Source organism: Cryptomeria japonica, chromosome 7, assembly GCF_030272615.1.
Source record: "Cryptomeria japonica chromosome 7, Sugi_1.0, whole genome shotgun sequence".
NCBI classification, from domain to species: Eukaryota; Viridiplantae; Streptophyta; class Pinopsida; order Cupressales; family Cupressaceae; genus Cryptomeria; species Cryptomeria japonica.
The window spans coordinates 729,770,704-729,794,657 of NC_081411.1; the positions used below are offsets into that span (position 1 = coordinate 729,770,704).

General features: G+C 34.2%; 1 protein-coding gene across 4 annotated transcripts in view; it reads left to right on the forward strand.

Annotated features, from left to right (window-relative positions):
- LOC131047471 (apoptosis inhibitor 5-like protein API5) overlaps positions 1-23,577 on the forward strand; it is a 33,278-nt gene extending 9,701 nt beyond the window's left edge. The window contains exons 3-17 of one of the 4 annotated variants that reach the window (XM_057981378.1): positions 5,984-6,145; positions 8,647-8,746; positions 8,834-8,899; positions 10,552-10,637; positions 10,767-10,841; positions 17,615-17,764; positions 19,544-19,609; positions 19,746-19,811; positions 20,024-20,134; positions 20,450-20,539; positions 20,671-20,777; positions 22,123-22,237; positions 22,328-22,393; positions 22,533-22,636; positions 22,731-23,577. In XM_057981378.1, the coding sequence (XP_057837361.1) occupies positions 5,984-6,145; positions 8,647-8,746; positions 8,834-8,899; positions 10,552-10,637; positions 10,767-10,841; positions 17,615-17,764; positions 19,544-19,609; positions 19,746-19,811; positions 20,024-20,134; positions 20,450-20,539; positions 20,671-20,777; positions 22,123-22,237; positions 22,328-22,393; positions 22,533-22,636; positions 22,731-22,935 (1,569 nt within the window). In that variant the 3' untranslated portion in view covers positions 22,936-23,577. The other 3 variants (XM_057981375.1, XM_057981376.1, XM_057981377.1) reach the window with 3 other exon arrangements.
- Positions 23,578-23,954: the final 377 nt, after the last annotated feature.

A 23,954-nucleotide genomic window follows, 5' to 3' on the forward strand; every position in this document is an offset into this window, starting at 1 on the left:
ACTACCATTAGCAACCATGGATGCATAGCTGATTGTGTAGATTATATTGGTATCAACATATATTTAGAGTTTGTTGCTGCCTCCGTAAACAATCTATTTATCTCTGCATTCTCATTCTCCTGATACCAATAAAGGAGATATAAAGGAGAATGAGATATAAACCTTGGTGTAGCTCTCTCTAAAAACTTTGTTGCAAATATGATACAACCACACAGTAACTCGCCTGACCTTTACCCCAATTTTTTTTGTGTTTGTTTTTGTCTATGGCTGCCACAAATAGTATAACAGGTTTTTTGAGCTTGAAAGGATCCTTTCATAAGTTTTCAAGATGGTGGAAGGGTACTCAATGATTGTTGTTCTCCTTCATCGACAACACTCCCACACACTAATGAACCCCCAACCTAAGTTGAAATTCTTACATTTTGTTCTTCCATTTTATGTTCACTATTGTCATTGGCATTGCCAATGTTATTTTGTGAAAAAAGAATGCAAGTTCAAGTTGAAAATAGTATAAAAAAGAACAGAAATTTTTGCTCTTTTAAAACTATTAAGAGTTTTTTTTGAGAAAGATAGAAGGAATGATGCACTTGCCTCTTCTAGTAGTTTGTTATCTCATTGCTCACTAATGCTGCCCTAGTTTTGTGATCTCAAACTACACTTTTAAATCTTGCTCAAGATGCTATTTTTCCTTCCAACTTTGCTGGAATTTATTTTGGCATGTAAAAATGGTTTGGAATTGAAGAGGGAGACTTCTTTTAGTTATTTAGGGTTAATTGTGTTGTGGGGGCCCACAAAGGAAAATAAAATAATTTTCTATTTATTTTGAGGTGGCCCACAAAGGAAAATAAAATAATTTTTTATTTATTTTGAGGTGTTTTTAACTTAAATTTTTGACCTTTGCCGCTTGGGGACAACCTATGGTTTTTGGATGGTTTTGGGATGTAACTGATATTGGAGTTCTTGGTAATGTTGTTGAATTTGGGCTGTTTCTACGGAAAAGGCCTTGGCAATGGACAATTGGTGGGCATTTTTGAGGCATTCTTGCGTCCCCAATATTAGAGTGTGTCCAAGAGGGCAAGGGTATGGGCATGTGATGCATCCTTGGGGAACAAAGATTCTTAGTTATGAGAACCTTATAAAGAGGAGGTTCCATGGTTTGTCTCCATATGTTTTGTGTATAGTAGAGTTTGAGTTTGTTAATCATTGCTAGTTCTTTCAAGCCATTTGATTTAATCTTGTTTCAAATTTAGGTATGAATTGGGCTTTCTTGGCTTCTTTGAAACATGCTCAGTTTTTTTCCCCTAAGCCACTCCCTGGCTTAGTGCTTCTTGGAAGACTGCTCTTGTCTAGACCCTTGTGGGGATTTGGTTGGAGTGTATTAATGTATTTTCAAGGAAGAATCCCTTTGCTTGCAAAAATGTTGGTTTATGATTGAATGTGTTATTGTAGAATTTGCTAGTTTGTTGTCGAAAGTGGCTAGCTCTTTATTAGCCAAAGAAGCAAGCATCCTTAAAAGCTGGAAATTCTCCTTAAAGACCTTGTTTATGGGGTGATGCAAAGGAAAGATGATAAGAGTTAATGCTTGTTGGAAACCCTTGCCTAGGGGGATCATCAAGTCAAAGTTTGATTTGGTCTTAAGATTAATCTAGGCTTTGTTGGGGCTCATGTGGTGTTTTGAGATGAATCTAGATTTTTTTAATTTTTTTTTTTAAATTTTGGGGACTAGGACCAATAATGAGGTGGAATGGGAAGCAACGATAACTTAGTCTATTGTTGGCCAAATCCGTGGATTGTAGGGATTTGTTAGTTAAGGGGATTAAGCCAATGATATCGAAGTTTTGAGGAAATTTGATTATGTGAATTGGAAGTTAAGAGGGTTTTAGTAGAAGTGGTATCTATTTGTAAGGATTTAGAGGGCATTGTCTTTGTTTATTGTTTACATGAAAGTTATGGTGTGGTAGAATTGTTAGCCAATGTCGGCATTGATCAAATGCCCTTTCAACATTGTTTAATAATCAAGCTAATGTTTGGGTGGGTCTTGAATGCCTTTAATTGGAACTAGAGCCACCATAACGAGTTTGGTTTGATTTGTTGGGCCATATGAAACCTTCTTTCTATTGTGTGGAGTCCTTTTTGAATTGCTACAATGTATTATAGTCAGTGGTTTCTCTAAAGGAATCTGTATATTTGTGTTCCATTTGAGATTTGATGAGGATGGAGGTGACGTGTGTGATATGTTTTTTTTTGTGATGAATTTCTTTCGCCTCAACAATTTTTTGTTTGTTGGCATGTAGTGGTTAATATGTGTGGCTGTTTTTGATGTTTTATGGTGGTGGTCGTGGAACTCTCTTCGATGTCTGGCTTTTTCTTAGTTGGTGGGGTTTAATAGAGATCCTTTGCATTGTGGTAAGGTTTTAGACCATTTACTGTACAAGATTTTTGTTGCTAGGATTTTGTGATGTGAAATCTTGCTAAGAGTGTTCTAGGGAAAGAAGGCATTGAAGATAATGCCCTATGAGGTCTAGGGCAACCAATAGTGACATATTTCTTTGCATAATTTGAAATCGTGATCCCTTTGGAGGAGCTTAGGAAATGGGTTGAACTTCTAAAAGAAGTAGAAAATGTGGAAGATGATGGGCCTAGCACAAAACAGCTTTGGTACTTTGACTCTGTGTATCCCATAGAATTTGGGTTGGAAATTGGCGCCCTAAAAGAGGAGCTTCGGGGAGTTAATGGTGATATTGAGTAGCTTACGTCTTGTAATGATCTATGTTTGACGATCAAAAACCTATTGGTGTCACATCATCAAGGTGCATTAGAGGTGACCGATGCTCATGCTTTGTTGTCTTTGACTAGAGGTGTACTAAATAGAGCCATGAAAAGGTCTGAAATTATTTATGGTGTCAAAGTTGAAGCTCTTTGTAATCCTTGCAGCATCAAGGAGGTAGTGCCCAAGCAAGTAGTGATTGTTGGTGATGTTTAGAGTAACAAGTTGAAATGTGAGGATGATGGTGTTGGGGCTGTAGGTTGTGTTAATTGAATTGGCGTCTCTTGACTTTCTTGAGGGCTTTTGTGCTTTGGAGTGCTGGTTTTTTTCTCTTGTAGGTTCTTCTGTTGCCTGGTTTGTGGATGGTAATCATTCTTCTTTTGTTTTAGTTGGTTGCCACCATCTTTGTGTGGTCTTGAGTTTGGCATTTTCTCTGTTAAGCTATTGTTGTTGCTTATTATGTATTTCGTTCTCTTGGGTGTGGGCCCTAATTGGATCCCCTTTACTCTTATCTGAAAGAAGCAGCTATGAGCTTCAACATGTGACCAAGCAAGGGATTCACTAGATAATATACCATGTTGACAAGATATCCACAAGAAGTCGCTTTTCCAGTATATACATGTTATCAATCTAGCATTGACACTAATTCTAAATCATTTGACTGAACCATATAACATTACACCACTTTAAGCATCTTCACTAGATCCTTATATTTTTTTTTCCAAGTCGTTTGACTATTAGTTGTAATGTTACGAATGCTTGACTGTAGTTTCTGTTAGTGCTTGGTTTGTGCAGGGGTACTGTTAAAACCACAAGGAACTTCATGGTACATATTACATACACATTTATTTTAAAAAAAGTGTTAAATGATTGTTTTTAAATTTTTTACAGTCTGCAGGGACTAGCATATTTATAATTGTTTAAGGGTGGGGAGTCATGGCATTCCACCCTTTTCATGATCGTAATAGTTTAGAGGCTTGCATATTTATAAATCTTTTAGGGTGGGAGCCATGGCTGCCCACCCCTTCTAGATTTAGGTTTAGGGTTTTAGCTTTTACAATCAGTTTAAAAAGTTAGTAATTGTTATTTTTTACAAGGGCATGAGGATGCTTTGCAATTCTTGAGACAGATGAGGGGTTGTCTGCAAGTCCCTTGGTTGTCCTAGGGATAGCAGGGTGTCTTCTGTTTCCCTCCAAGAGGGGAATGTCTTGAAGGATGTTCTATGCTCTACAAGACTGTTCCTCCAGTAGCTTCCTTTGGGGGCAGGGGGATGTTTTGTACCCCTCCTTCAACTCCCAGGATGTTCCCATCTCCAAAAATGGGGGATTTTCCTTAGGGACAGGTTCCTGGGGAGCGCTGTTTGATCAACTTATCATGATTTTCATGTTACACTTTTAATATCCTTTATAGATTTCAAAGCCATTGAGTAATATTTCTCTATTTTGATATTCTTGTCTTTTAAAAAAATAAAATAATATAAATGCAAATATGATTTTCATGTTACACTTTTAATATCCTTTATAGATTTCAAAGCCATTGAGTAATATTTCTCTATTTTGATATTCTTGTCTTTTAAAAAAAAAAAATAATATAAATGCAAATTTATATTTGTTGAACCTATGCACGATTTTTCCCCCAATATTTAATGATTAGCAACATTGTATCCTTGCTGACACAAACCTTGTTACTTTACTTGAAATAATTGAAGACTGGTTATATGTATTTTAGATTAAAAGTAAATTTTAATGATAAGTTCTACCTTGCTTGGTTTCCCTTATATTTTAAGTTTTATATGCGAATGGCCTTTTTTATATATTTTGTGCAATGGTTCCTTTTTTCTTTCTGTTTCTATTTACTGTACAGTATTAATATGAACAATTATGCTTTAAACTACAACAAGATAGAGCTTTTGCATTTGAATGAGCAACGCAGAGTAACTCACAGATATTCTAGTGGCCATGTAATCTTGAAGTATCTCTGTTGATGTATCTCAGAGTTAAAATAGTAGTATTCGCTATTGTTTCTTGTCATTGATCATAAAATTATATTTAAGTTTCTTTCTTCTTCTAGGCTGGTATTCTGTTGTAAATTTTCAATTTTAATTTTGTAATCCTTTACCTATTCATGTTGTTCAATTTTCTTGTGAAGTTTTAGCTGAATTTTGATTTAGTTTGATTTTCATGTTTCCCTCTTATTGATTGGTGGTCTTTTTGTGCATGGTTTATATCCGTGTATAAATATATATATATATTGTTTCTTCCTTATTTTAGCATGATATTAATTTCTGGATTTTTCTTTGGGTCCCATCAAAGTGTGCCTCTACAAGTCTCTAATTTTATTGTGTTAGCTGCTGTATAATGTTGGGTATGAGCACTTCAATAAGATTGAAAATCCTTATAAATTTTTTTGGTTGAACTGTAGATATCTTATAGTATGAGTTTTTATAGTTTTGCAAGGAATGGCATTACATGCGTTGATTTGTCCTATAGTTACCAAATAACCAATGACATTGAAAATTCTTGTAATCTGTTTTGTTTGAGTTGTAGAAATATTCTATTATGATTTTTATGTTTTTTATGTTTTACAAGGAATGGCTTTACATCTGTCTATTTAACTCATAGTTACCAAATACTCAATGACATTGAAAGTTCTTGTAATTTGTTTTGTTTGAGTTGTAGATATATTCCAGAATGATTTTCTAGTTATGTGAGGAATGGCATTACGTCTGTCTTCTTGCCTTATATTGTCAAATTCTGACAGATTTGGCCAATATCATGTTTGACATGGATTTTTCATGCATAACAAATCAGTTAATTTGATCCAAACACTTTTGTATTATAAATTGGAAAGCAAATTAATATTTCATTTTTAACAATCACCTGTGCATGCCATCTTTCTCTGCTCTCTTCATTGAAATTTTATATATGTTAATGTTGTGCAGAATTTGTACACATGCATATATGTCGATGTATTTTTATTTCACTAAAAATCGAATCTTTCCAAATTTTTTGACGGAATTCCATATTTTCAAATTCATCATCTTCTTTACACCTCACATGAATTAAGATTATTTTTGCTTGAATGTTTTTTTATATCTTTGGTTTTTATTATTGGCCAAAACTGATTGTTTTCAAAATAACATTCTTTTGATTTTTTCAAACTTTGTCTTGTGGATTTTTGTCAAACTAATTGCTATTTGTTGGCGTGTTATGGCAGAATGAGAGTGATTACATTGGAGTAATAGCAGCAGCTAAAGGAAGTAGCAGAGCAAAGCAGTTGGCAGCTCAATTCATTCCACGCTTCTTCAAGCATTTTCCGAGTCTCAATGCTGATGCCATAAGTGCTCTTTTTGATTTATGCGAAGAAGATGAGTTGGGGGTGAGTCAATCTTCCCCTACTTGAAGTAAGAAATGCTTGTCAAATTTAACCTAAGTGAAGATGATTTTGGTCATGGTATATATTGCTCTGGCTCTTGGAATCCCGTGCCAAAGTTCTGGCAACCAAGTAGTACTACACTTGAAGGCAAACCTTGATCTGGAACTACTATTCTAAATTTACACTGATCCATATGAAATGTGAAACATGAATACTCAAGCTTTAGCAAGATATTGATTTCCCAGTTTTTATCTTATGCTTCAAGCTTGTTCCTCCCACTAAGCTCTGAAAGGAATTCTCAGATCAGCTGTCCTAAATGTTGGAGAAGTATTATGGGTGGAGAATAAAGAGGTTGTGATTCAATACAGGTCAGCTCGCATTGGGGGACCAACAGAGACTCACAGGCTTGTTTCTGAAAGCATATCTATACATTTTGACTGCACTTTATGTATTAACTGAGTCCCTGCAAACTTTTGGGGCTTCATTTATCTGCTCTTCTTACAGGGTGTTGTGTTGTTGCTGTATTCTGAGTTGCTAGAGAAGAGACTCTAGATGTGGACTTTTATTTGTGTATTCTTGAATTTTGGATCGAAGGATCAGAAAGCAAGGATACATTCTTTCAGTATTGGCTCACTTCAAAGTTGATCAAAAGATCAAGGACAAATTGGAAGCCCCCCTTTCCTGTGACTGTTTTCTAGAATCTCGGGTTCTAGCTTGTGATCCATGTTTTTATGAGCACCTCATAGTAGAGAGTGATACTTGGTTACAGTTTCAAGAGGAGAAAATGGCTTTGATTGGAGCTTATGTATTCATGTGGATATACTGCTCAACATAAGGGGAATGCTTAAAAGATGTGTCAATTTTCCGAGTTGCTTTCTCAGCCTCCTTTTTCTTGGAAGTGCTTTAGGCCTGTACATGTACATCATGACCAACTTCATGGCTGAGGTTTGACATTTAGGGACTCCTGGAATCAGATGGTGGTCTTTTTTTCCAATAAAACTACCACTGAAATTATGTGATGCAGATAGAAGTTGAATATTGATTCATTTTACCAGGATTTTTTTAAACTAGATGCCATAAGTTGAAGTTGGGTTTAAAGTGGATATGAATGCTTCACATTTAGTATGTCTATAAGTAAGAATTAAAATCATTTAAGAGCATTTAAATCTGTTGATATAGGGCCAAAAAATACATGACCAAATGCAGTATATTGGTCCAATTCTCATCAAGTTTTGATTTTTGTGTAACCCAACAACTATAAGTTGTTCGCATTTGCTTGGGAACTGGACCTTTTAACTTAGACTGCTAAGATCCATCTAGGTCTGTCCTGTGTTTCTCTGTATGATATTCTTGTTTCCTGTTTTCTGTTTTATATGTTTTTATCTCATTGTGAGTCTACAGTTGTCATTTTGTTTCCTTTCAAATCCTGAATCTATATTTCTCTGATTTCAAAACAATTTAAACAATCGTGAACCTTTGACTTTCCATATTTGTCAAACCATGGCACTGTACACTCTTCTTTTTTCTTTCATGATAATCTTTGGTGGTGTTTGTGATCATTATAAAACTGGGTGTATACTGACTGCCTATTTACCTTCCAAATCTTATGCTGCTATTGGATCAAAGCACTTGACAAATCTTTTAAGTCTTTTTAGAAAATATTTGGGACACGACCTTCATTAGCTAGTGCTGTATCTGTTTGCTCTTTCTCAAGATTTGGTATATATGCCCATGGCATTCAATAGTATAATGATCCAAGAGTTGTGAGATATGATCCTGTTTGTTTGCTTGCTACTGACTTGATCTAAGTTTGTGAGTAACCTCAAGATTAGGTCGTTGTGTCCATGACTTGGTAAGGGATTGGGGTAATTAAGTTGCTTATTATTTTAACTATATTTTACCTAAAACTACGAATTTTATTAGATGATAAACCACAGCCTATTAACATCGAGTGAGATATCATGGAATTTTATTTTAATAATCAATGAAGAAGAGAAAGCATTTCTGATAATATAATTGAAGTCTAGAATATGTGAAGTTGTAACTAATCAGAGTTAGTTTACAATGAACCTGAGTATATAAGCCAATTAAAAACCATGAAGATTTATGGTACAAGAACTTACTTTTTGTCTTATATCTCATCTTCAAGAGCAACAAAAAGAGCAGATTACTGCATCACAGATCGCAAATCCTTGCAGACTGTCTGGAAAACCAAAGATTTCAAGACGTTTCTTTAATTATAGGATGACAAAAAGATGGGGGAAATCAACTGGCCACTGCCAAGACACAACTGAAAGATAAATTTAGGACTTTTTGACTGCCAGAGTGAGCACATTATTCATCTGAAATGACAGGTTTAGCTAGTCCATGATTGCTAGGAAGCCCTTTAACTTAAACCCGATAGTTTGAAAGTTTGACTGAATTGTATTAACTAATTGTTAATTATGGTGTTGTAGTTTGATTCATACAGTCCTAAACATTGTTTGGAGTTGTTTTGGATGCAGATTAGAGTGCAGGCAATTCGTGGACTTCCTCTTCTTTGCAAAGACACTCCAGAGCATGTACCCAAGATTGTTGATGTTCTTGGTCAGCTCCTTTTAGCAGGTACAGGCATTAATTTTAAATTTTTGAGAAATATAATTTCTTGCAATTGGTTTCCTGATTTTTGCATTCCTTTCCTACTGTATAAAGAGGAAAACCTGGAGAGGGATGCTGTACAGAAAGCACTGATGTCCATTTTACGGCAGGACACTAAAGGTGACAAATCTTTATCTGTTCTATTAAGTTTTGATTGCACATCTTCTGCCTAATCTTTGATTTCTGCTTTGATATGTCCAATGACATGTCATGATTGAGAAATTTTTTTATTTTTTTGAGCAAATTGTTAAAATTTTGACTGGTTTATTGAGTAATTACTCATTAGCTTTAAAAGGTACAAAATTAAGCATGTACACAATCATGCATGGATGTACTACATGGCACGGATGCATTATATTGATAATTCTGTTTCTGATTTGTGTGTGAAGCTTTTAAGAGATTTCTATTTTTTAAACACAGATGCTCAGAAACAAACATCATGATCCTAGTTACAAGAAAACCTTTTAATTTCTTCGCTGATATTTAAAGCAAATACCATTTGTATAGCTTGCTTCACAACATTTCCCAATACAATTAAATAGACTGACTCGAAGTAACCTAAACTTAGCAAGAAATAGCTTAATGAACAATGTCAGTTAAGAATTCACCAAATTGTCATAACCTATCAAAACAGGAGCTATAACAATATAATTATTATTCTAAAAAAATAATAGTATATAATAAAAAGTAAGAGGTTAAAAAATATTCTAACAGGGCTTGTAAGTTTTTTGTTTGCTGAAAATTACTTGGGTTAAGGAACCGTAGTTTTTGGTGAACCAACTTCGAATAGGTGTTAACTAACCAAACTGTGAAAACAAGTTTTCATTCTTAAGCTGCATATTCCCAATGGTAGGAAGTTAACAAATGTAAAATCCAGTTGCTTTCATCATTTATCCACCTCGTTTTTTTTTTCTCTTATCCTCCTATGTTTGATTAACTTGTGAAAAGACAATACTGAGCATACCATAAAGACAACTTTTATGCAAAGATCATTCCTCTCTTTTTTACAAGATCTTCTACCCCCAGTGGGTTGCTAGATCTGCCACCATGTTTTCTATACTTATATGTATATGTGTGTGAGATCTCAAAATGCTCTGCCACTTATTTAACTTCCTGAATGATATTGTTTATTTGCCATTCATTGTTCTGCCCCTTTTTATTACAATATTTAGCATTTAAAATTTGAGTTCCTTTCCACATGAAGTTTTCTCCATCCTTTTTTCTTAGATAATCTTATTCCTTCGAACAGATATTTTGATTTTGCTTTTGCCAGATGTACTGAAAAGTTGAAAACATCAGCTGAGGTTTTCCATTGTCATCTTTAAAGATTCCTTCTCCTGTTAATCCTAGATTTCCTTCTATAATTCCATCAGAATTGAGCTTAATCCAATCTGTACAAGGCTTTTCTCATGCATGCTTGTGACTTCTCAACCTAATCCAACTAAACCCATCAATGTGCATGTTGATCTTGTAGTTTAACTTCAGTTTTATCCCGTAATTTTATATTGAGCTACTTTTCTCATAACTAAGAATGATTTTTATGTCAAATTATTTTTAGTTCAAAAAGCTTTTTTTATTTTTTTATGTCAGTCTACTTTTGTAGATAAAAACATATTTTTTACATCAAGTTGTTTCCAATTTAATATCAATGCCCTCGTAGTTGTTTCTTGATTTGTTTGTAGTTTGCATTGGTGGAAATTTACATCAATAGAGAATATCTAGAAGTGCAATAGCCAAAGTCTAATAATTTTTTATTTTTTTTGTGGAACTAGCAGCATCTTTGACAGCCCTCTTTAAACACATAGAGTGTTCTGATGAGAATATTCGTGAGAGAGTACTGAATTTTGTGAAGGATAAGGTGTGTGCAAAGAAATTTTGAGAGGAAATTTATTCCAATTTTATTTATTTATTTTCATTTATAGAAATCTGGATGTTTATAATTAAAACTACTTTTTGAATCTCTGTGATGATTGATAAATTTATTCAGGTGTTTCCTCTCAAGGCTGAGCTGTTGAAGCCACAGGAAGAAATGGAAAGGCATATTACTGATTTGATCAAAAAGGTCTGTTCTTGACATTTTTTGAACAAAAGATTTACAACTTAGCTTTGAATGATACATGGTGCTGCAAAAATTCGGCAGCAAAACAGGAGTTTTTTTGAGGGAAGCAAGATTCTCATTAAAAAATACATATTACATTATGGAAACATAGATTCTTTGTGGAGAATTGATATCCAGGGTTTAAAAATGCAAAAAGCTATAACTGTGAAATAGAAGATGGTAAATACCTTAGTTGATTTTGTGTGCTTTTCTTTTTCTCGTCCTGAAAACCTATTCCTGCTTGGAAACAAGATGGTAGAGTGCTGTAATTGCTGTCAATTGTTGCATGAATAAAATGAAACAAGAAAGAATAGCAATCATTCAGAAGAACAGAAGTCAATGCAAAGAATTTTATATTTAGAGAAACCCAATGTGGAAAAACTCCAGAAAAAATAAAGGCTTGACTTTTCTGGTTACTAATTATTTGCAATATTACAAGCTGACTTCCTTCTGGAGACTGCATGGACACCAATGGCATAGCATCTGTATCCTTTCAACCTGTTATGAACTTATGTTCAGTGATTTGCTGACACGCTACAATTCACTGCAATACTCAACCAATAAGAATTGTTTGCATGATTCATGATAGGATGTAAATATACAAACTCAGCAACATTGAACCAAAAAGTCAGTCCAGATGCCAAATTACACAAAATGTAACTGTTTCTGGCTGTTGCTGATCTTTTCAATTTCATCTGTAGAAGTGTTATGACTGTTGGGCCAATAGTGCTATGATAATTATAAAAGTGCATTACAGATATGAAACCACAACGATATTGGAGCAACCACTAGGGATATAACTGGAACTGCTCTGATGAAAATTCAGTTGACACATTGTTGTATCAATCTTTTGTCCTCTAGAAAACTGTTTTCTGGTTCTTCATGTTTAAGGTGCAAGGAATAATGCACCAAAATGCAACAATTTCCTATTAAATTGGCATGCCCCTGCCATATAAGGAGATTGCAGCATTATATAGATGGTGTAGGAAATAGATATTGTAGCAATTCTACAAAGGGGTCGATGGAGATTAATTAAAGAATGCTACTTGGCAGTGATCCCCAAACAGCATGCAATTAGAATTAAAACAAGCTTATAATGGCAGCACTTAACTAGGAAGGAGTGTAGCTTTGCAAAGGCAATGGTTTTATTGAAGATGTGTGACTCCTTCAAATTTGAAGATATAAAGGGAAGAAAAAGTCATTTGAGAAAGACATCAGCTCAGCAGATCAATTCAAGCATAAATCATTCATAAAGTAATTCAAGCATTATTTATTTATTGACTTGTCCATCCATCAAGAAATATTAATCAGCAAAGGCAATCAGAAGTAATCTGGCAAATACATCAGGCAATCAGTTTTGAATTTGAGGAAGTGTCTTGCAAATAGGAAGGACAGGATCCCTTCCAAGTTTAGGAGAGGATAAGGAGGAAAACCATTATTGGTCTTATTAAGTTTGGATGAAAACCCAAATCCTGGTCAAGGAGGATGAAAACCCTTGATATTGCTACTGTTGAGTTAGGGACGAAAACCTCTAATTCAGCAGATTTCTAAGTATTTCCAAAGAATTCATGAGAATAAATGCAATAATAAATAATACGTTCCAGAATAAATGCATAAGAATAAATGCAATATGATACGTAAATAATAAATAATACGTTCCAGAATAAATGCAATATGATAAAAGAATATATCTTAGAAGAGAAACTAACTGGTTATCCAATTATAGAATAGCAGTAAACTATACAATGTTATATTGGATATTTACAAACATAATTACAGTCAGACACATAATAACAGAACTAGATATTTAATTAATTATGAAATAGTTAAGAGAAATTATTTTAAATCAGTATAATATTGGAATTACTTTAAAATATTCTTGCCATTACTACCAATAACTAAGGAGAGGTGATGGACTTGTTTCCAAGAGGGTAGTCTAAATCCAGTCAATAGGTTGTTTCCCAAGAGAGGGTGGGGATCAGCGACCTGAGAACCTTGAGGACAGGGTCCAAAATGGGGTAAGGGCTTGTATCTGTAAGCTTTGATGAAAGCCTATTGAAATTGGTATCAAAGCGCTTGGCAACATAGTCATTCTCTTCCTCTTAGACTGGAGTAATGCAAGGGTTAAATGTTATATTTGTTGAAGTTAATCATCTTAAATTAATTAATGAACAATTTACTTATCAATAAATCAAACCAATAGAATATGGAATGACACACATTTGATTATTTTTGCTGAACCTGTTTCTTATTTTTACTGTCTAAGTCATATTGAAATAAGATTAATTATGATTAAACATGGGACATTACAATGACCTATTAAACCTAAATTGAGATGTAATAAGATTGTTGCTTGCACATCCCAACAACCCATTAAATGTAGGAGAATTTTCCTATTTACATCTCAACCTGTAATGTCATCGTTCGGTCATCCTAGGAATCCAATTTTGTGAAGTCTCTAAAGGGACAGAATTGGAAAAGAATAGTAGACTATGATCAAATACAAACAGTAGGGGTATAGAAATGTAAGCAGCGTAACAAGATTATTACAGTGCATATCCAAGAACGATCACATAGGAAAATCAAACAATGACACAAATAGTCAGTAAGACATGAGAAGATCGATCATTAGGCATGGAACAAATAATGAGCGTCGAAGAAACTCGATATATTATCTTTAGAGACTAATATATAACTATTAGACTCTGAAGGTATCAAGCATGGTATGATATGCAGATCAGAGATTAGTATACAAATCGCCTATGGCATATATTATGAGAGACAAGTGCCAACATTGATTAATAACGTTGATTAGATGAGTGGAGATTAATCATGAAAGGTGTCGAACCATCCAAGGAATCTAATCGTATGGGTAAGAGGACAGTAATTAATGGATTATGGAAATGTAAATATTGTCAGTGATATAGTAATTGATAATGGTATGATCATCGAGTGTGGGAAGACACGGAAGTGTTTAGTTGTTAGCAAGCACCGACTATTAAGAAGACTAATTATGAGATATAAAGTGACATTCAATTACATACAGCAATAATAAATAGATCATTGATTGGGCAGTGATTAAGAAGTCTAATCGATAACCTTAATCATCTTCAAGAGGTGCGATTAGTATGAGGAAGGGACACGACTTGTCAGTCCAATTGCAACATATAAGAAGACATTCGAAATCACTTCAATCAGCATTATTGTGGATTATTTTCTCTTTGTTATTTCATCCTTTACGGATCTGCTCTGTTTAGAGCGACATGCCTTTGGCATTTGCAAGTGTATATTGCATATCAGAGATAGCATCCATCATTGATAGCAAGCTATAACCATAGAAATGTTAGACACAGCATCAGCATTCATTGCAAGTATTTATATCCCTATTCGACACAGCAACCATATTGCTTCCAAAGCGATCACTACTTCATACATTGCAAGTATTTAATTGCATATCAGAAACAGCAAGCTTTTTGTAATAAGCAACATATTAGATTCCATTGCATATATCATAAAGAAAGATCAGACATAGCAATCTGTATCGCCCTTGGCGACGTCCTCTCATCAATTATTGCATACATAATCTGATTGATCAGACATTGTAGCCATTGCTGAAAGCAATAAATAACGATTTCATAAGCGAAGTGTATATCAGATATTGCATATCATTATAAGTGATAACGAAACATTTACATAGCATACTTCGTAATAGTCATATCAGACATTGTTGTTGATACATTGATACTGATAATTGCATCAGGAATTGCAACTGGTTTTGATTTATCTTCCACTACTTGCTTAAATAAGTATTCAATTGACATAGTTGAAGGGAAATTGAAGTAATTGTCCTGGCTTTCCTAACTTAGCCGAAAAGGGGACATCACACAACCAGCTTGCCATATATGAGTGGGTCACCCAAACTCATCTTTAAACACCTTATTCACTTGACACAACATGCTTAGTATACTGCACTTATCAAAGTTGGGTGGCTTAATCCACACAAGGGCTTAATTTTACACATTTATAAGTTACCTATTGATTAGTATGATCCCTCCATGCTCACTAGAGTTTAATATATTGTTTTATGCAAGGTCTACAACACCTTCCCAATGTTAGGAACCTCCAGCAACTGTTTCTGACTCCTAAGTTGTTTGGGTTACTTCAGAACCATCTGTGATCTATGTAGACTTTTGTAGCAGTCTTCCATACTCTGTTCTTGGTGAAATTCATCAGTCTAGGAGGATTTGGGAGTGTTTCAGAGCTACATGTTGTTTTGTTTAGTAACTGAGACTAGTTGCCTAGTTAAATTGAGCTAACTTATTTTGTTATCCAATTTGGATCTTTTGGTCAAGAATTATTTTTCCTAGATTGCTCTATTATCCATACTCATCTTGACACAGGGATATGCACAACTGGTATGCTATGACCCGGTAATTTTTTTTTTCCAATGCATTTATGACAAGTTTCCTCATTATTCATACCCAGAAATGTAAATGAAGAATCGCGAAACGAAGGTTTCATGGAACAAACCAGCATTTCTCCAAATTATCTACATTTTTTGTTTATTCTTCTCTGTTTGAAATATAACAATGATATTACTCTTATGAGATGTGAATGATATCTACACCTTAGAGTTATAATGAAATCCAATTACTTGAGTTTAATTCATTTTTCTATAAACTGCCAAATTGGTAACTGATGGCAAAGTGTGATCACATATTAATGTCCAGTGTTTATCCCTTTTGACCAGAGAGTTTAAGGGTGTCCTTGTAATGTCCCCTAATGGGACCCTTTTATATTCTGTCCTAGAATCACAATTTTAGAACATTGAGAGAACAATAGGAGGACACTAATGTCAATTAAAGCTTGGTCTGGAACCTGCACAACAAATTAGACGACATTTCCATCATGTCATGATCGAACATATAAGCGTCATTCTTAACATATTGCAAAGTGTATATGAAGGATTCAACAACCTTTCTTTCTTTACACCTATCATCCTTTGGAGCTCAAGGAGAATAACATAAGGTGCCTCGAGTCTATCCCTCTCCAACAAGCCCAAGAGCACCAAGGACCTTGTCAACTTGGCCTCATGGCCCACACTTGGGGTTGGCGTACCTGCTGGAGCCTAGTGCTCTTGCTCCCTTAATAGTCTCCCTCCATAATTGGATGGTGAGATTGAAAGGTATTATAGACTCCATCATATAATTTACTTAATAGTCATAATAACAATTAGTTATAGTAAGGCATTATTACACTGCCATCATGTTATATTACATTATTAGCATTATAACATATTATATTGATAACGCGATGTTAACAGCATTATATTATTTAACAATATTATATTATATTGATTTAAATTGTGAAACTTAATTCTTTCTGATTATCATTACTAATTTGTTCTGATTTAGCAGACTATTTATATATTAGTTAGCATTGCATGTCAGATATTTCTGACGTATTTTACTGTTTATATTGCTTAAACTAGACAACATATATACATGAATCAGCCAACGTACCAGACCGTTCCCTTTGACCCAGTTGTAAACCTTGACAAGCAGACCTCCATTCTCAATCGTAATTTAGACACTATTCCGTGCCCCGAATTCCTTAATCTTCTCTGTATTGGGTCATAATAATTTGCTGGACCTTTTTAATATGTGTGATGCTGGAATGATTGGCTACGTGGGAAGGATGTGTCTCCTTATTTTCAAACGGTGCCTTTTGACCTTTGCTGCCTTAAGTCATTATCCCATTCTTTAAGTAATAGCCTTGTTAGCTATTAATAATGCATAGCCTTATAAAATATATTAAAATTATATTTGCTTTCTTAATTAATTATATTGCTTAATCATTTAATTAACATTTTAATCAATTAATCAATATTAGATGAATACATTGATAATGGCCATGTTCTGAAGAATAAATTTAAGAGAAATTTTAGAAATTTATTTATCATTATTGAATAATCTGATCAAAGGGACGGGTTATGACAGTCCTGCAATCTGTCTATAGTTACATACAATTCTCTTGAAGAGGAAGGCAGACACAAAGATACAGGTTGTTGCTTCATTGGTTATGGCAAAGTCCTGTGGATGATGGTCTGAGCGATTCAATGTATATATCAGAGATTTTCAGGAAAGTCTTGATAAGATTGTCCTTGAAATTCTGGGGAGACGTATGCCACTGCAAAATATTCAGGGGAAGCATACAATAATGAACTGTATCAGTTCCTTTGAGAAAAATGCAGGTCAGACAGTTACTCCTTGAGGGCCATTAAATGAGTATTGTGAGGAATTAAGCTCAACTGTTTTTCTCGCTATTTTTTTTCTCCATCTTAGTTTCAGAACTGTTGAAAATAATAAGAAACATGAACTTTGGTTGTTGTTGGATCAAGTGATTTACAACAAAACTAAACCACAACCAAGACAGCTCTAACACTTGGACATAGTGTTTGATTTTGTCCATAAAATGCTTCTTATATGCCTGTCAGTTTCAATGACAAATCCACCTATACTATTTTCTGCCTTTGCATTTATTAGAATATCTTTTATGGAATCCATTTTGATGTATAATGCAAAAAGTCTTTATAGAATTATTTAGATAACTTTTTTCATTGTACCTTTTTTTTCGAAATATTTTAGACTATAATGAGCAGTATTTGTTTGGTAATTGACAATTTCTGTAGATATGAAGAATACTTTTTGATTGTTGGTGTTTTTCATTTCTTTCAGAGTTTGCAAGATGTCACTGGTGCAGAGTTCAAAATGTTTATGGATTTTTTGAAGAGTCTGAGTATATTTGGTGAAAAGGCTCCACCAGAGCGTGTGCAAGAGCTTATAGAAATTGTTGAAGGACAAGCAGATTTGGATGCACAATTTAATGTAAGTACTATGCAAGCTTTGAATGTAGTTGTATTACAAATAATGATGAACTCAATTTTTTCTTCTTCGGGTTAACGTTGATAACTCAATGTTAATTGCGTTTGAAGCTCTCATGCACAAGCAGTTGAAACAGTAATAGTGTTTTGATAAAAATATGTAGGCAATAATTTAGAAAAATTGGAAGATGTTGTTGGTAGTGGCATATTTATGTAGATTGTATCTGCCTGTAGTAGTTTTTTGTGTGGTCAAGCTCTGAAAATAGTTTCCAATTATCTTTATATGCCTCTTCACAAACTCACTCATGAAAATTATTCTTTCTAAGGTGAAGAAAATATTACTGAATATTAAAATGCCATGGTGCCAATGGACTCTTAGTGTACCAACAATAATTACTAGCTCATCATTCTTGTCCCAAATTGCTGCAAATATGCATCCACTGAGTTAAAATCATTTTGGAAGTTTGAGTTGGGTAAATCTCAAATTGTTGTCTTCATGGGTTTTTAATGGATGCATAATATTCGAAAAACGATTAGTGAAGCCTTTCATTCTTGTCCCAAACTGCCGAAAACCATATTTATTAGGTTTGAAAGATTCTATTCATTTAAGAGGTTAAAAGAATTTGGAAATCTGGAATTTAAAACAAAAATTGAAATCTAAACTGAAGTAGTGCCAGTCCGAAAATCTGGATTCAGTTTTGATCAGGATCTGGTAACTAAGCTGAAACTATATATCCACTGAGTTGAGATCTTTCTGTGAGTTTCAGTTGCAATGTTACCAAATCACACATTTCCTCCAGTGATTCTGGGTACAAGATGTCCCCGGAATTGCTTACGTCTGAAAAATCTTGTGGAATTGTCCAGGGTTTGGATTATTGTTATCTGAAACGCTTTTTAATCTGCAACAAGATTCCAATCAGTTTCTGGCATTGCAATAGCATTTTTTTTCACGGAACCCAATGTGAGTCCACAACCTGACAAAATTTTTGTGATATTTTGACTTTATTTACTAAAAACCCCTAGGTGTCTTCATAAAAAGCACAGAAAAATCCAACAGGTAAAAGAAAATGCATTTTTGTTGTTGTTTTGTGCTACAAATGGCAGAAAAAAGATACAATGGTCTCTTTGCTCCTCGATGTTTTCTGTTCATCTGACTGGATTTGTTAAGTGCTCTTCCAAGCCCACACACCTTAGAAAAACCCTGCCCCTGCTTGTGTCTCAGCAAAAAGTGTCAATGATGATGCTGATGCTAGTTTTTTTGATGACCCCTATGATGCTGATTACTAATTGTATTATATTTCAATACAAATTAACAATGAATATAAAATATCTATCATGACATCAAGTCTTAACAAATTGATATCGAATTAGTCTATTGTATTTCAAACTTGTAATATTTATGATTGTTTGCTTAGCATATGTATGATGTGGTAATCTAAATCTAGTTCCTATTTTTTAGGTTGCAAATATACATATATTTATGATTTTTATATGTTTTTTGTATGGATGTACTTAATCATACCCAGCCCCCAATTTTTCTTTGGTGTACTGGCGTCCCGTACCCACATACCCATACCTGAGTCTAACACTTCGTTCAGTTTAAATCTAAAATTGTCTTCATAGTTGTTTAATACATTGATCTCCAACATTTATCTTTAACTCAAGGTGGATTGTTGAGCAGTTTTCTTAACATGTTTTCTGCTCGTGTTGCAAGTTAAGCATCTTATTGAACTTATCTATTTATGGTCCACTTACCATATCTCTTTTGATGTTTTGAGGGCAGGTTGCAGATAATGATCATATTGACAGACTGATGTCATGTCTTTACATGGCTCTCCCCTTTTACATGGTAAGCTGCATCTTTAATAGTCATTTTCATAATGAATTTTTGTTGGGGATCTAGAATACAAGGAAATTATGTATTTCTGTAAGATGTATAGTAGATCTAACCAGCATTATTGTGCCATTGGGATGCTAATTTGCAGAGGGGAGCATTAAACAGCAAGTTTCTTAACTATCTTAACAAACATATCCTTCCTGTGTTTGATAAGGTATGATGCCTTGTTCACTGCTGAATGTAATGACAATTTGTCCTTAGTTGAATGGAATTATGATATTGTTTACTGATTCTAGTGTCTAAAAATAAATTGTAGCATTTTGTGGTCTTAAATTTATCTCGTTACAGTTATCATACAAACACATTTTATATAGTATGTAAATTTATGTAGGTTCTTAACACACTATTTTATTGGCATTACTGCAGCTTCCTGAGGAAAAGAAATTGGATTTGCTGAAGAACCTTGCAGAAAGTTCACCTTACACAACACCTCAGGATGCACGGCATCTTCTTCCCTCAGTCCTTCAACTTCTCAAGGTTTGCAACTGTTCAAATCAAATGGAATTTTGATTGTTAATACTGTATTTTTGATTGTTAATACTGTATTTCCTTTTGGATGCCTGTAAATTAATTAATACCATTGCACATCTAATTCATGGTAGAGTTGGTTGAAAAGATATTTAATTCTTATGTTACATAATGTTTAAGCAGTGTGAATCTAAGGTGTGCGACACTGCTGTGAAGTTGCGCGTTGCTAGCTATTTCTATTTCAAAGTTTCATCTGTGCATGAAGGTATCTTTTTTAAAAATTATCCATTTTGCTCAGCAAATCATTTTCTTGTCATTGCTCAGAAATATATGCCACGACGTAAGACAGGAGAGGAATTGAACTTCACATACGTTGAGTGCCTTTTGTATACGTTCCATCAACTTGCTCACAAGGTTTGGTTAACTGCAACCATTCATTAGGTTGTGTCCATCGTGATTCAATGATAACTGATTTTATATTGGAGAGTTCAACTGAATATGCCAGTATATATTCTATCTACTTACTGAAGTGTTTCTTGCCACAGACACCAAATGCTACAAATAGTCTCTGTGGCTATAAAATAGTAACTGGTCAGCCATCAGATAGGCTTGGGGAGGACTTTTCTGAGAATTACAAGGACTTTACTGAAAGGTTGGATAATCTACTTTTATGTTTTCTTTGCATTGGAATACTATAGCTGCTTTCAGAATTTGAGAATCCTGTGATGCAAGTACGTTAATTGCTTTTGCTCTTTAATATTCTTGTGGTGCAAAGATGAAATTAGGGGTGTCCTTACAGATGTGAGCACAAATCGTTTTTTATTGTATTTGTTTATTTTTGCCTTGAATGATTTGAGTTGTTAAGGTCCATTTTGAGTGGGTCTATAAAGACATCAACTCATTGCCCATGGGGGGTTAGTCTCGGGTGCCTTTTTCCTTTGTTTTTTATGGGGAGGTTTTCCTTGGAATTCTGTTCATTTATCATAGGTTGTAACCTTCTTGTTCTCTGGTGTAATATAATGTGTCTTTCCTTATTTAGATTTCTATATTTTTCATCTTCTTTTGTTAGAAGAATTTCATATTTTTTTTTAGTTATTTGTTTGCCTTGGGTCTTTTTAACCCCAGTGGGAGCATGATACTGTGCTCTGTTTGAGATCAATCTTTCAAGAAAGATGCTACATGTTTTGTGCATTGTACGTCTGTCATATACAGGGTCTTACAATGTGTCCTAGATGTGCAATGTGCATTTAAATAACCGAATGAAATTCGACTTCTGTTTTAAATATCTTTTGTAATGCCAGGATTTTGGTGTTTATGATGATACATTTTTAGGTCATAAAAATGTTTTATGTTGGAATGATCTTTGATTATTTTCGAAAGCTGAATTATTATTAGGTTATGATGTTTTTCTAATTTGAAGATTTAACTCTGAAATCTTTTCTTTGTCCAATTTTATTTTTGTAATGTTTTGTGAACCTGGAATGGGTTATGACTTTCACTTTCCTTAAGAAGTGTACTTCGTAGCTTCTTGTTGTGTTGCTAACAGAGTAATATTTTGTCAATGATTTTTGCGATTTAAGACTGAAGGCCATATGTCATGCATTTTGTTTTATGAAATTCTACTTACCAAATACTGAAGACTTATGTTGCAGAGTTCACCAAATTTTATTATAGAAATTTGAAATCCTCATGCTACAGCCCTAATTCTTTGCAAACCGTATGGTCACATACAAACATATAAGAATCTTATATTTCGTTTGGATATTTTTATTACTATTACTATTTTTAACATTAATATGTTAGGTTAGATTTTAATTTTAAAATATATTTAGCATATAATTTTTTGTTACTTTATTATTTATATATTTTAATTTTCTAAATTAATGTATTATTTCAATAATTTTTAGTTTGTTTGAATTTTAATAGTTTTCATTTTGAGGAATCCATGTGGCATTTTCTATGATAAATGACACGCTTTAATTTTTATGATCTTGTAGATTGACTATTGTTGAAGATCTGGCAAGGGCTACTTTGAGAAAGTTAAATCAAGGAATGTCAGAGCATACTAAAGCCATGGCTGCTGCTAAGGACGATGCTGCAAAGGCTGATGTTGTAAGTCATCCTTATCTTAACTATTTTAAGATTGCTCATCTTAAATGCCATGGTCAGGATCTTACTCAAATTGTACCACCCTTTTTTCAGAAAGTGAAGAAACAGAATACTGCTACAGGCCTAAAGACCTGCAACAATATATTGGCAATGACTCAGGTAGTGTGGATATTTAAGGTTATCATTAACAATGCATTGAATCGAAGACTTGAGTGTTGATTATTATAGATCATACTGATATAGAAGCCTTATCACTCTTGTTTGTCTTGTTAATGGAATTTCTCTTGCACCATTCTAGCCTCTGCATTCAAAGGCCCCTACATTCATTGGAGATAAGAAAATAAATCTTTCTTGGAAAGAAGCTATAAAACCTGCTGCAACTCCAGCTTCAGCTGTGGCTGGGTATGTCTTTGGTTTGTTTGCTTCAAATTTCCACATAATGTGTTATTGATATGAAGATGAGACAAGAAATGTATTGACTTGCTGTTTTTGGCAGGGTGAAGCGAACGGTTCCTGTAAACAACGGTACTTCTGGTGTCAATAAAGCTAAGAAAGGACGTGTGGAGGGTGTGCCACCCACACAGCTTGTAAATAGGGCTCTTGCAAGCTTGTCTCGAGGTGGAGGAAGAGGGAATGGGAGAGGAAGTGGAAGGGGTGGTTGGCGAGGTGGTCGTGGTGGCAGGGGAAGGAGCTATTGGTAGGTTTGCCAGATGGCAATAGTGGTATTCTGTTTTCTACCTCATGAAATTTGGATGCCTTGGTGGCCGTGTTCAAGTTGAAGAAAACATACTATCTTTGCAGCTATAAGTGAGTTGTAGATGTGGATGTATTAACAGCCCCTTTGAAGCTTGCTTGGAGCATATTCCTTGAGAAATTGAAGGCCATCTTCATTGCGGTTCTATTTTAGTGTTCTGTTTCTATCTCACATGTTATATATTCATAGATGATCGAGATTAGTGAGCAAATGTCAAAATATGCAGGAGGGAAAACAGAATGCTAAAGAGTCATCAGTATGATTCCATACAAGTGCTAAGCTATTTTTGCTGGGATTAAACACTAATTTTCCTTTTTTAAATTAACTTTTGCACCACTAAGCAGTTATTTTCTGCAATTTTCTCGAAATGTACTAGTAGAGAACTCAAGTACAGCTTTAACCTTGCAGTTATTTTTCAACCTGTCATTCAAAGATCGTTAAACACAATTGACTTCGATCATGCACCTATGGAGTTGTGTTCCATCTTCAATATTAGCATTTACTGTAATGACTTGAGCATGCCAATTGTAAGGTACTCGCGAACTTTCATTGTTAAGATCCTCAGAAGGTAACATTTAGTTTCATTTTATTTGGAATTGGTCGTCTATATTTCTGAGTTTGGCTTGTAATTAGAACAGAAAAGGAATTAAAGATTTTAAAAGCCAATAAGGGGTGACAAATGGCTCTTCAATCATGAATTTTTATACCTTCAATTTTCAACTACATACGTGCAGGGCATTTGTTATGGAATAAAATGAGGCCCTTAATATTGCATCTACCATTCTATATTGAATTTTATCTTAATATAAATCAAGTTTGGAACTATAGGATGAAGGGACTATATTTCTGAAATCCTTTGTTGGTTCTTGTAATTTTTTTTGACAATTTGACACGACAATTTATTTGAGTATTCATAGTGGGAAGGCAAGTCCGTTTTGGGGAGCTTTTCCGATTTGAAGTTACAAA